At 47.0% G+C, this 14,246-nt stretch overlaps 1 protein-coding gene across 1 annotated transcript in view; it reads right to left on the bottom strand.

Annotated features, from left to right (window-relative positions):
• SYNM (synemin) overlaps window positions 1-8,121 on the bottom strand; it is a 28,271-nt gene extending 20,150 nt beyond the window's left edge. The window contains 1 exon segment of the mRNA XM_021098348.1: window positions 7,190-8,121. Within this exon segment, the coding sequence (XP_020954007.1) occupies window positions 7,190-7,999 (810 nt within the window). The 5' untranslated portion in view covers window positions 8,000-8,121.

The following is a 14,246-nucleotide window of genomic DNA, read 5'->3' as shown; positions in this document are numbered from 1 at the left end:
CATGGCATATAGAAGTTCTCAGGCTAGGGGTCAAATCGGAGCTGCTGCTGCTGGCCTACACCACAGCCACAGCAATGCCAGATCTCAGTAACATCTGAGACCTACACCACAGCTCACAGCAACACCGGATCCCCGACCCACTGAGTGAGGCCAGGGATTGAACCCGCATCCTCATGGATACTATTTGGATTTGTTTCTGCTGCGCCTCAACGGGAACTCCAACGTTTTACAATATTTTAAACAGAAGTCACTCAGATCTGAAATAGACCTTTCCCCCAGACTCACGATTTCCCCATAAGCTGGTAAGCCAATACACAGTTCTTTGTTTTACCTAGAAAAGCTATTTTAGAATCATCTGGGGAAGAAAAGAATGCCACATTAATGAGACAGGAATGCATTCTGGGCATAAATGTCAAAATTCAGACCCAGATATAAATCTTTTTTGACTGTGCTCATAGGACATAGTTAATAAGTGCTCCCTGGGCACATGTTCACATCATCCCCACAGCAGTTCTGCACAGACCTGGTTAGTAGCATCTGTCCCTGCCCCTCCCTGGCTGGGAGACACTGCAGGGCACACAGCCTGCTGTCTTGTACATCCCCCACCTCTAGAAAAATGCCCTTCACATGCAAGTCCCACAGCACACAATTGGGGAACTAGATTTCAAATGAAATGATCAAGAGAATATTACCTTCCTAGAAATGTACTATTTTAAGTTGACAATACATTTTAATATAAACACAGTGACTCCACTCGTACCATATTATAGTTCTGCACTACTCTGCATTATAGTTTTGCACAACATTTTACAGTTGTACTGGGGAATAATTAACTGACCAAATATTCAAACACCAAACCAAATAAATCCGTATTACTTTAACCTTTAGTTTGTAATGGAGAATAGCATTATTTCTTAATACAATTAGCTGAACAGACTACATTTTTAGACATTCACCTTTGTGGAATTTAAAAACTGTAAGAAATGAAGGATAATGTGAGAAAAAGAATATACAGATATAGATATATGACTGGGTCACTTTGCTGTACAGTAAAAATTGACAGAACACTGTAAATCAACTATAATGAAAAAAATAAAAATCATTAAAAAAAAAAAAAAAAAAACCTGCAGGACAACCAGGAGTGGGAATCTATTTTCATCTCTCATGTAATACCTCCACCAAACACCTGGCAATATGCTGAAGGGCCACAATAAATATGGAACATCTATGAAATAAGGAATGAGCCTAACTAAAATCTCACACTGGATTTACTATTTTAAAAGATGCATGATCAACATGTATATAATTCTGCTTCCCATAACAATGCTATTATATGTATATCTAAGCTAATAATTGTTGTCAGGCTCTTTTCGTCTATATAAACAAAAACAAAAGCTAAAAGCTGAAGCCACATAACTTTTAAAAACAAAAGCTGAAGCCACTTAGTCCTTTTTTTTTTTGGTCTTTTTGGGGCCACACCCATGGTACATGGAGGTTCCCAGGCTCGGAGTCTAATCAGAGCTGTAGCTGTCAGCCTACACCACAGCCACAGCAAAGCTGTATCTGAGCCGCATTTGCAAACTACACCACAGCCCAGATCCTTAACCCACTGAGCCAGCTTAGGGATCAAACCCATGTCCTCATGGATACTAGTCGGGTTTGTTACTGCTGAGCCACAATAGGAATTCCCACTTAGCTTTTAAAGCAAACGAGTATATTTAAGAACCTCTAGCTAGCATCCCAGAGTGGGTAAGTGTAAATGTCCCCCAAAATTGACATTGTAAGTAGTTAAAGAGGTTCATCAAAGTGGACCACTGGCCAATCTTGATTTAAGCCACAGCTGCCAGAATTTAGTCATGACATTCATATATTCCATAGTTAAGTCTCTACATTAAAATCCTATGTTACCCAATTTTAGAGGGAATATAAACTCAGGTACAGGATTATAGTATAAAATGTTATGTAAGGAGTTCCCACTGTGGCACAACTTCAGGTCTCTGCAGTTCCAGGATGCAGGTTTGATCTTGGGCTGGCACAGTAGGTTAAAGGATCCAGCACTGCTACAGCTGTGGCATAGGTTACAACTGTGGCTTAGCTCTGCTCTCTGGCCTGGGAACTCCATATGCCTCGGGGTAACCAAAAAAGAAAAAAAAAAAAAAACGTAAATGTAAATACATTGCTCTTTCCTACATAGGAAATTCTACCTAAATATTAAAACTTGAGAATGTGGAGTTCCCTGGTGGCTCAGTGGGTTAAGGATCCAGCGTTGTCACTGCTGTGGCTCGGGTTTGATCTCTGGCCTGGGAACTTCTGCATGCTGAGGGCATGGCCAAAAAAACTTGAAATAGAAATAAAAATCTATTTATTGAAAAAAAAAAAAAAAACTTGAGAACGTGTGGTAATGTCTTCTTTAAAAAGAAGTTCAATTCTTATTAAACTGCTTAGGAAAAAACATCAGATGCCTTCAATTCTTCAACCACAAACCTCTTAAGCAGATCAAGATCTCCCAGCCATATCAAAGATGTAGTACAAAGATTCTCTCTCTCCCAAAGAGTACAGAACAGTTTTGCACCCCACAAAATACAAGGAGGAAAATCTAACTGTGTTTAAGTTAAAATAAATATAATAGAGTTCCCACCACATTTCCATGTGAGTCAACTCTTCCTAAACTGTCAGACACAAATTAGTTGACTTTTGGAAGCAAACCCTATAGCCCCCACGGAAATTCTAACCAACCCTGCTAGTTGAATAAAGCTTCAGACTTGGCCTCTGCTTCTCTGGAAGTTTTCAAACCATTGGCCCGGCCAAGGCACTAGAACCTGGAATGCCACAGTTAATTCCAACCCAAGCAGAAGCAGTATGGCCATTTAATGTTATAAAACCTGGGGAGAACAGTCACCTTTCTCAGTTGCTATTTAGAGAACTTTTGGGCAGCATCACAACTGATGATGAAACTCAGGCCCACACCAGAGAGAGCACACTGCCGTCAGCACCCAAGAATTCACTTTCTCTTGACTGAACCTGAGCAGCTCCTTGCTGAGCAAGTCACCCAGATACAACAGGGACAGCTAGCAAGGGTCAGGGTCACGGCACTGAGAATCTTGAATGTTTGAGCTCCAGGGGATTTAAATACTGTGAAAACCTCATTTAGACATACAAAAACCCTAAATGTATAAATAATAAGCAGTGATTGGATGCTAAGGATTTAGAGCTCCAGCCCAGACAATACCCTGAGCTCCACTACCAGGTGGGTACGTTGGAAGCATATCAAACTGAACTCTGATCTCCTACTGCACCAGCCCCCGCCCTCCAGCTGCTCAGCCCCCTCCCCCATGGTGTGGACCTGATTTCTCCCCTTCTCTCCCACATCTCATCCATCCAGAAAGCCCAAAGGCTTCAGCGTCAGGGTGGATTCCTGTCTTTGCCCCCTTGCTGCCCCCAGTCAAGCCTCCAGCATCTCTGCCTTAACGATTGCAAAAGTCTCCTAAAGAGGTCTTGCTGCTCCCCTGCTTGCCCCACACAGCAGCTAGAGAGTCCATGAAGACTCAGGTCACCACCCACCTCTGCTCAGAGGCCTCCAGTGGGATCCTGCACTCAGACCAGAAGCCCAGGTCCTGTGGTGGCCACTTGGCCCCTCTCCCCAGCCACACTCAGTCCTGAACCCTGCACCGTTTCCACCTCCAGAACTGTGCAGTCAAGGGACCTCCTCTGTTTTGTTTTGCCCTCTGCTGTATCCCCAACACTTGAGAGCCAAACTTGGCACACCAGGCGCTCAATAAATGAATTGAATGGGTGTACCCTGTGAGCAACTTTCATCACCCCTAGTTCACAGATGGGAAACCAAGACACAAATACTGGCAGAGCCAAAATTCAGGCCCAGATAGAGCAGCTGATCGACTCCAATCCCATCAAAAGAAAGCTCTCATTCAATCACATACTGGGGGCATGGAAGCAGCCCATCAACAGTCAACCTCAAGGCTAAGAACTGTTTCACAAGCCCAAGTCCCAATGTTTATGGGGTGAATGTGGTTTAAATCACAAATATCCTACAGCTTTTGTTCAAAGCGCCTTCCTGTAGCCTGGGAGACATGGTGTGTGCTAATCAGGCTTCAAGTGAACTAAACTAGACATAGAATGCTGCGGACTTGGATGTCAGTTCAGCCAACTTTTCCCTGGCAAATCTGACGCATGTAGGCCATCTGGGAAGGCCCACTTTTTCCAGAGAGCCCTCATGAGCATCTTTCCCCCTCAAGCTGCCAAGCTGCAGAGGCAGCCCAGAGCCAGGAAATGCTGGGCACTGTGTAGGGGTTCCTGCCTCCAGATGGGGGAGAGAGTTCCCTTTAACCAGGTGGAACACAAGAAAAAGTTCCAAAGACTGAACACTAGAACTATTCTGACAAAAGCCAGCTGGAAGAGTCTGAAAGCATTTTGAGATTTTAGATTAATGGGCACCTCTGTGCTGGCCCTTAGAAAGAACACTGATTATTAGTCTATGAAAGCAAAGTGAATAAAGATAAAAAGTTCATCCTTAACAGAATAGATAGAAGATGGGAGTTCCCATTGTGGCAAAGCGGAAATGAATCTGACTAGCATCCATGAAAATGCAGGTTCGATCCCTGGCCTCAGTGGGTCAGGGATCTAGTGTTGCCTTGAGCTGTGGTGTAGGTCACACACATGGCTTAGATCCCATGTTGCTATTGCTGTGGCTGTGGCCAACAGCTACAGTTCCGATTCGACCCCTAGACTGGGAACTTCCACATGCGGCAGGTGCGGCCCTAAAAAGACAAAAAAGACAAAAAAAAAAAAAAAAGGATAGAAGAGAGGAAATAGGTTAGTTGCTCAGGCAGTGGAGCCTGAATCAAACCCAGGCTTAGCTACTTACTAAGTGACCCATGAGCCTCAGTTTTCATCATCTGTAAAATGGGGCAAATATTAGTACCTACCTCTTAAGACGGATATGAGGACTGAAAATGAATACACTTGTGAAGAGCTTGGTACCTGTGGTAACTGGCACACAGGAAGCTCTTGATAAAGGCTAACTCTCAGTAATGAAACTTTTACTACAATCTATTAGTTAAGTTAGGTTTTATGATATTTTCAGTCTCCCCAAAGTAAGCATCTGTAGAATGTGAAAACATCAGGGGCTTGGGGTTAAACCATTGATCCTTACTCTTTAATAAAAGTTCTAGCATTTTTATACTTCTTCAGAAAACTACTAACGCTTGGTGTTGAGTCTTTTGGAATGCAACTTGAAATATAGTTGCTTTAAGCTAAATGGTGAGATTTAATACACGGATAAGGAAATATGCAGTACAATGAAAACTCCACAAATTGGAACTGAAAAAAAATTCAAGTCCTTAATGACATCTTCCTTGCTCTTTACTTTTAAGAGAAATAAGCAAATTCCAACAAGAGAGGTATCACTGGACAGGAATCCTAGTTCAGGTCAGGTGGAACCCCAGGGAAGGGCCTGGAATCAGAGGAATTCTACTTTTATGTTTCACATCTGGGGCTACACTTAAGATTTAACTGTGAGGGTGGGGGTGGGGAAGGGTTCTGATGCTAAAAAGAATACTGAAACTTGAGCTTCCAAATGAGCCAAGTGAGCCATGGCTGCAAATGAATGGTGAGGATTTAGCCCACACAGGATGCCTCAAGGAAATCTTTTCCAAACCTGCTTGCACAGTAGGGACTCAAGGTGGGAACAATGGTTCCCTACAAAAGGGTTCAGTGGGCAGTGGGTTTGGCAGGCACTTCTTTCTGGTTAAAAGCTCCATGAAAGCCCACATTAAAGGTGCTTTTAAACACTCGCTCAACACAGAGCATGGGGCCCATGGAGGTGACATTCCACCACTGGAAAAGGAAGCACTCTCCAGTCTAGAGTAAGCCCGGGTGATCAGTGCACACTGTGGCCGGTCCTGGTCCTTGCCCTATTTACAACTCAGACAGAACACTTTTGAAAATTAAGCAGGAAAGGCCAAACAAAACCCATGATCCAAAAGATTAAATTCCAAACAATTCTGTACTGTATTGCTTTATATGATTTCCCATGTACACTCCAGTGCAGCCCTAGAGACCAGGTTAGTCAAAAGATATCTGCTGATTATTTATGGATGCTTGTGATGTCACCAAAATCACCATGTTCCCTTCACTTTTAAATTTTTTAGAAAGGCACAAAATCACTCTAACACAAATCTTTCATTCGAAGCCATAAACCGTTCGGTTTAAAATATTTCTGAATGTGTGTGAATATTGTTCTACACTGTCATCCTGAGAACTACTGAGAGCAGGATTGGGGAATATTTCCATTTCTGGCCAAGACTGGGCATGACCAGGGCAACCCTGTCAGACAATAAATCAGCTACAGGTGTCACCGCCTGTGTCAGAGGTTTGAGCTTTGCTTCCCTGAAATAGGAACTGTTTATATTACCTGCACTTGTAATAACATCCTGCCACAGGGACCTGCATTAACACGACTTTTACACTACCCAGAGATCTGACATCAGCTTGTACTGTGGAAAAAACATCTCTGATTAAATTCTCTGCATTAAGGTTTCTGCCCCTCCCAAGAACAAACAAAGCAGTGGCCCGGGAGCCACGACCAGCTGACTCCAACGGGGAACTGAGAAATCATTTTGGCAAAATAAAAACCGTTTTGGAAAACAAGTTGTTCTCCCCCAAAGAAGCCCTAGTGCCTAGTGTTCAATTTTGAACGGTTTCTGACAAGGACTTGACATTGCCTAGAAACCTTCCCAACACTGGGAAGTGTCTGAGAAAGAAGGAGCTGTCACCTCTGAAGTCACTTCTGGGCCTTCCTGGTTGACTTCTATGTGAACTCGGTCTTCCAAACACAAGAAACTGAAAGAACTGAGAACTGAGGGAGTCATTTGTCAGGATGCACCCAGTCATGTCAAGGTCTAAATTTGACAACCTGACAGGGACAGGGCCATTCACCAGGATCTGCCACTTGGCACTCTTCCACTGAGTAGATGGACCAAAGAACTGCGCACTTTTTCCAGTACTGGCAAGATGCCGGGATCCTGAGGAAGGCGGCCCCTTGGCGCCCGGGTCCCCAGGTGCACCCGCTGCGCTGGCCCCACCCGTCAGCCTTGCCGGGCCCTGGGTGAGCACTCTGTGGTCTGGGAGCCCTACCACTCCCCCACCACCAGCGCTCGCAGGGCGCACAGACCTGCCGCTCCTCGGCTTGAAGCTCGTACTCCTCTTGTACCCGCAGCAGCTCGTTTTCCAGCAGCGCTCGCAGCTGCTCCAACTCGAGCGCCTCGCGCCGCAGCGCCTCCGCCTCCTGCGCGCACAGCCGCGTCTCTTCCTCGGCCTCGCGCCGGCTCTCCTGGCCGCGCCGCAGCGCCTCCTCCAGCTCGCGCACCTCTTCCTCGTACAGCTGCACGGTCTCCCGCCACGACTCGGCCACTAGCAGTGCGTAGCTGTCGTGCACTTCCCTCAGGCGCGGCGGGGGTGCGGCAGGGCCGGTGGCGCGGGCGCGATAGCGCAGAGTCAGGCCAGCGGAGCGCGCGCGCAGCTCCCGCACATCGCGTTCATGGGCCGCGTCAAGGCCGCGGCGCTCGGCCTGCAGCCGGCCCAACAGCGCCTCGAGAGCGGCGCGCGCACCTAGCTCCTCCTGAAGCTCCCGCCGCTGAGCGTCCAGCTCGGCATCCAGACGGCCGCGGGCGGCGCGCGCCTCTTCGCCCAGCAGCTGCAGTTCCCGCAATTCGCGCCGCAGCGCGTCGCGCTCGCCCTCGGCCAGCGCCGTGGCCCAGCTCAGTTCGTCCAGCTGCTGCCGCAAGCTGCACGCCTCCTCCGCGAAGCGGGCCTGCGCCTCGGCCCACAGGCCCTCGTGGCCCCGCCGGCTGCGCAGCTCCTCCTCCAGGAGCAGGTTTTCGCGCTCCAGCTCCCGCACTCGGCACACATAGTCGTAGAGCCGGGCGTTGAGCTCCTGCAGCTCAGCCTTCTCGGAGCCCGTCTGCAGCCGCCAGGATAGCATCTTGATGGTGTGCGGGGCTCTCCTGGCGGGCCGGTTCCCTCCTGCCCTGGTCTTGTCCCCTCCGCCGCGCCGCTCCCGCCCCGCCGCTGCTCCCGAGGCCCGCAGACTGGGGCGGGAGTTGGCGAGCGAGCGGCACTTACCAGGGTGGGCGGGAGGGAGTGGCCGCGGGCCACGTCCTCTAGCCAATCAGAGTGCGGCCCGGCGCGGCCAGTGTGGCCGGACAGCGCCTCCTGGCGGAATGACCGTGAGGCCGCGCGGCTGCCCAACCCAGGGCCAGGCTGTCCGGAGCCCTCTAAGCTGGCTCTCGCATATCGGCAGGCAGGGTTCTCAGAAGGGGTACTGAGGGTTCCTCGTTATTCTCCTCCTCCCATTCACCCAGATGCACATCGTCACCTGGCCCTTGTTCGTCAGGCCACACAGCTGCTGTAATGTCAGCATCCAGACCTCTCTGGAAATCCCATCAGTACGAGCGTCTCTCATAGGCCACACTGGGGCACCAGGGCACTGTGGGGCGGCCAACAGTAGCCTGGACTCAACCTGTAGCCATTGTTCTCAATTCTTCAGTTCTCCACGTTAGGGAGGTAGGAGAGCCTTCTCAGGGACCAGTGGCTCTCCCAAGAGGATGCTTTGCTCAGACTCATTAGGTTTTCTTTCATGCCCTTCAAGGTCTTGCATTTTGAAACTCAAAACTTTCCCCATACTTATGCTTTATGTTTCTGAGAAACATCTTCTATAGACTATTGCTGCTCAGTTTGGGAAAGAGTTATAGAGCACCAGGAAATAGCAGGAGGATAACATAAAGTCCCACCACGGTTAATCTTTCAAAATCATACCCTGATGCATCATAGTTAATCCTCACAAAACTGTAGCTCAGAGAAGTTGAGCAACTTGATTAAGGACACATAGTTCCTAAATATGGGAATAGAAGTATTAGACGTTGTGACTGCAGAAGCAGACTTGAGCAGGCAGTGTCCAACCAGGAAAGAGAAAAACACTCAAAGGGAAGGGAATGATTTAACGGGGTGAAATGAGACTACTTACAAAGGGGTGGATGTGATGGGGAAGCCGCGGGAATCAGAAAGACCCAGAAGCCACTAGCCCCCTAGAGGCAGAAGGAGGGAACAGTGTTGAGGAGCAGGAGCTGTAGCATGCATCCTAGGAGGAAGAGAAGGAAAAATCCAACCCTTCTCTCTTCTTGCTCTCCCGCTCCTGCCAGTGCCTATTGCTGCAGAACCCAGAAGTCACCGGGACTGGCAGTGGCGTGCTGGCTTGTGAAAGCTACCTGTTAAATTATCAGGAATTTTGTGAGCTAGTTGTTAAAAGCTATTATTAAAAATAACACTAGCCAGATATTATTAAAAAATAAATTATAGAGGATTACCATTAATTATTCAAAAAGGAAATAAAACTTAAAATATATCACTTCCTAATTATTTTACTGCTCTTTACTATTATCTGTTCTTGAAGTTATGGATGTCTAATATCCTTGTAAGATGGAATGCTATATAACCCATGCTCCTGGAGTTCCCGTCGTGGCGCAGTGGTTAACGAATCCAACTAGGAACCATGAGGTTGCAGGTTCGATCCCTGCCCTTGCTCAGTGGGTTAACGATCCGGCGTTGCCGTGAGCTGTGGTGTAGGTCGCAGACACGGCTCGGATCCTGCGTTGCCGTGGCTCTGGCGTAGGCTGGCAGCTACAGCTCCGATTCGACCCCTAGCCTGGGAACCTCCATATGCCGCAGGAGCGGCCCAAGAAATGGCAAAAAGACCAAAAATAAAATAAAAAAATAAAAAAATAAATAACCCATGCTCCTGAGTGGCTACCCACCTCTGTGCTTGCTGACATTGTATTGGTAGCATGAGTATTTACACTGCAGAAATCAGTAGATTTTTTGTTAATTGTCAACTTGATTCATTATTCTACCGACAGCCAAGACTTACTTAAAGAATTGATGGAGAACATGTTAGTAATGAAGATGAAACTCAGTGTGTTATGTCTGTAGCTACTGAATTTTGAATATTACAAAAATTTGAGGAAATATAGTTCAGTGTTTCAAAGCTATTATTCGAGTTAGCAAAGAAGTCACTTCTTGCTGAGAACAAAATTTCTTAGTTATTTCACCTTTATCTTTCTTGTCGAGGTAAATACAAATACCAACCAACATTCATGTCATGCTACACTCATTTGTCAATTACAACTACAGATTGTCTAGGGACACCAGAGTTCTGCAAAAATCAATGAAAGCATTCTGCAGGAATCAATTTGCTGTATGGAATTTATGATAAGAAGTATTGTGCTTCTATTATCATTTGTCATAAAAATGTAAAAGTGCTCTGACATTGCTCCCATATTAACAAATACACTTTTCTATTAGTAGCTTAAAGCAAAAAAGCCCTGCAGTCTTCATTTTAATTTAGTCATTTTACTTTGAATTTTTAAAATTGTCTGTAAATATTGTTTCCTAGAATTGGCCCAATATAGAAGAAAGTGCACCCCAGTGCGATAAAACTATGGTGTAGATTTTTCTTGTAATCACAGCCCCCTTTGGCAGGCTAAACACCTCCAGGATTATCTACCTCACCTGTTACCATTTCCAATGAAAACGGAACTCGGAGATATCAGAGAACTGGAGAGAAAATTACATTTCAACCTCACTTACTGATTTCAGTAGACTAATAGATGCTTGTTGTCAGGAGTATCAAGGAAGGGCCATGGCTCTAAGTGCCCTGAAGGAGAGCGAGAATTTCCTCAACCTCCCAGCAGGGGGCGCTGCTGAGGATGGCGCGCACAGAAAGAGCTCCAGGGCCACTTCAGTCTAGGGTCCCCTCCTCCACCTTGCGCAGAAGGTGGGAGGATGGGGAGCAGTGCCCGCCCCCAGGCCTAGTCTCACTGGACGCCCCTGAAGCGGGAGGGCTGCCCTGAAGCAAGAGGGTGCAAGAGGACCACCCTCTTTCGTCAGTCCTTGCACTAGGCTGGGGAAGTGGAAATAGTTGGTCTTTTCTCTACTTGGAGAGCTTGGAGCTCCAAGTGTGGTGGAACAATTGGGGGCAGGGAGGTAAGAATTAATGGATTTCCCCCAAATAATTCATCAACCCCCCCCCCACTTCACATCCGTTGCATAAGGGGAGGCAGGCAAAAAAAAAAGGTATTCCTGACTATGATCTTAAAAATGCACGTTGTAAAGGCTTGGAGACCACTTCTAGCTAGACTAGATGTTGGGGAGTAAATCCTGAGGGATGGCAGAGCAGGAGGCTGAGGAGAGTTGGGGTTCCCAGCAGATAAGAAAGGATCCACTTAGATCAGGGATTGTGGGAAGTGATGAAAGCACAAAAGTTCCTCGAGAGGCTCCCCAGAGGGGACCATTGTGCCCCTTTCTGAGCAGAGCCCCAAGGAGATCAAAACACCAGCTCTTTTCATTCTTTCTTTTCTTCTTTCTTTCTTTCTGTTATAGTTGATTAACAATGTTCTATCAATTTTTGCTGTACAGCAACGTGACCCAGTTACACAAATATATACATTCTTTTTCTTACATTATTCTCCATCATGTTCTATCACAAGTGATTAGATATAGTTCCCTGTGCTATACAGCAGGATCTCATTGCTTATCAGCAAATCACCAGCTCAATTGCAGGTCCAGGAGCAGAGGTCCTGTGCAGGCTTCCTCAGTGCATTCTTGGGGAGATAGCAGGCCTGATGTGAAGGGCTGCATCCTAGGCCAGGAGAGCCTTTCTGAAGTGCCTGCATCCCCCATGAGTGAAGCCAGGAGCCTGAGCACATGCTCAGAAGTGGCAGAGGACCTAAGGGAGCCATTCAGACAGGGATGGGGTAACTCCAGCAGGTCCCCAGCCACTCTCAGATGCCTCTGTGCAAATTATAAAAAGGTAGATGAGGGAACCCGTAGGTTCATGGCCTAGTCAGTGGCTGCTTCCTTGGTACAAAGGAAAAAAAAGTCCCTTCCTTAGGGTAGAAGCACCCCTGGACCTGCATCCATAGCTTAGCAATTACAGCACAGGCTGGATTTCAGTCCCACTCAACCTCCTCATTCAAATGTTTGCGCAGTAGACAACCCACTCAACTGTCCATGGATGCCCACTGTCCCAGCCTCTGCCTATGTGGATGAAGAGCATGGGCTTTATGTGAGGGAGTGGAAGGCTAGTGGATGCCAGCATAGACAGGTGACATAAGGCCCAGGTAGACCACCACCCCCCTCTGCCTCTGCTCTGTGTAAGCCCTCAGCAACTCCAGTGTAGCCCAAAGGAAGGAGGTTAGAAATTTAAAGTGATGGAGAATGAGTTTCCATCACCCTGGTGGAACGTCTGTTTAGGTAGGGCCGTAAATAGAAATTAGATTGAGATACAGAAAAAACAAATCTGCCATGATTCAGTAGCACATACAAGTTTGTGATCTGGGAGGCACACCTGCCACCTGGTAGGTTTGAAGAGGGAACTAGTGAAGCAAGTGGGGACAGAGAAATACAGGAGGCTGGCTGAAAGGTCTGAGTGGACACAGTGGCACAGAGCGGATGGAGCTGCTCCATTTCCTGGCACCTACCATCAGGGTGGCTCTGGGCACAGCACTCTCTCTGAGCCATTTCCTTATCTGTGTAAAAATAAAAACAGAATAGCACACAGAGAACCCCCTGGACTAGACAACCAAAGCTAGTCCTCACAGGGCCCTTTCCACGGGCCAGGTGCTCTTCTGAGTCCTTTCATAGATTAACTCACATCATCAGCACAGCCACCTATAAAGTAGGTACTAGCAGTTCTATTTTAGTGAAGAGATAAATGAGTCACAGTGTGGTCAGCTTGACCGAGGCCATGCGAGTAGAAAGTGACAGGATTTGGGGAGAGTTCCCATTGTGCCTAAACAGGTTACAAACCAGGTTAGGATCCATGAAGATGTGGGTTCAATCCATGGTCTCACTCAGTGGGTTAAGGATCCGTGAGCTGTGGTGTGGTTCTCAGACTTAGCTCAGATCCCATGTTGCTGTGGCTGTGTCACAGGCTGGCAGCTGTAGCTCTGATTCAACCCCTAGCCTGGGAATTTCCATATGCCGCAGATGTAGCCCTAAAAAGAAAAAAGAAAAAAAAAAAGCAACAGGATTTAGGTCCTGGTCTCACCCACTCCCCACGCTTCCTGTTATACTGAGTGAAGCTCATCATACAATGCCTGGGGCACAGCACCCAGAAAATAGTGGTCATCCTTGTGGCTGGAGTCCAGAAGCTCAGGAATCACAGGGAGGCTCAGGAAAGCTGGAAGAGAGGCTCAGGGCACCAGGGACTGATGCAGACAGCAGTAGCTTGGTGGCATCCATAGGAGTTAGGGGCCAGCGAGTAGGAGCATAGGCCTGGACTACCCCTGAATCTTCCACACCCAGTTTCCTCCTTTGTAAAGTAAAGATAGCCCCTCCTTTACAGGGTAGCTATGAGAACTAAAGAAGAGAATATGAGGCATTCAGGATACTGCATTGTTATGATCTGCCTCGTTTGAAAAACTGAATCCAGCCACTCTTGCTTAGAGCCCAGAGTGTTTCCCCACTCTGTCATGGCTCTTCTGGCTATTTCAAGAGGGCAGATCATTTGTTTATCCCTGTTTCATAGGAGCACAACAGGTGTTTGTTGGGATATAGGCTGTCTTTTTTAAAGGTGCAAAAATAGCATTTGTCGCATGAATAAAAAATGTGCAGTAACTTAACCTGCACACCCTCCCTCTCTTAATTTGGAAAGACATGTCATATATATTACGAATGAACTTGGAAAGGGCCCCTAGTGGCAAAGAGACATCCTCTGGTTAATCTTTCCAACAGGAACAAGACTCACATTTCATCTTAAGATCTAAAAAAAGCAGAATCTGCCATTGAAGAAGAAAACCATGTTTGCTGTTACTTCCCTAAACACACTTTCCATAGAGTTCATTAGTGGTGGCCATTGTGAGATAATTCAAAACTAGTTATTGTATCCCTCCTCTGTGCCATGGGCTCCGCTGGGCCCTGGGAACACAGAACAGAGGAGGCTTCAGGGAGAATGTTGTCTTTTCCCAGCACTGCCTCAAATGTGTGTTTCCTCTCCTCTTTGCTAACCACCAGTCACTCAGCAAGACTTCTCTTTTTGTCCACACTTGACTGCTCCAATCCAATCTCATGGCTTTAAATATCAACAATATATCAATGCTCCTCAAATGTGTAACTCAGTCCCAGATAGCTCTTCTGAACATGCTCTGTCTTGGATCAGAGCTCTGTTTATTTTT

This window comes from Sus scrofa, chromosome 1, assembly GCF_000003025.6.
Source record: "Sus scrofa isolate TJ Tabasco breed Duroc chromosome 1, Sscrofa11.1, whole genome shotgun sequence".
NCBI lineage: Eukaryota > Metazoa > Chordata > Mammalia > Artiodactyla > Suidae > Sus > Sus scrofa.
The sequence above is the reverse complement of the archived record's forward strand: the minus strand, read 5'-3'. Positions and strand labels throughout refer to the sequence as shown.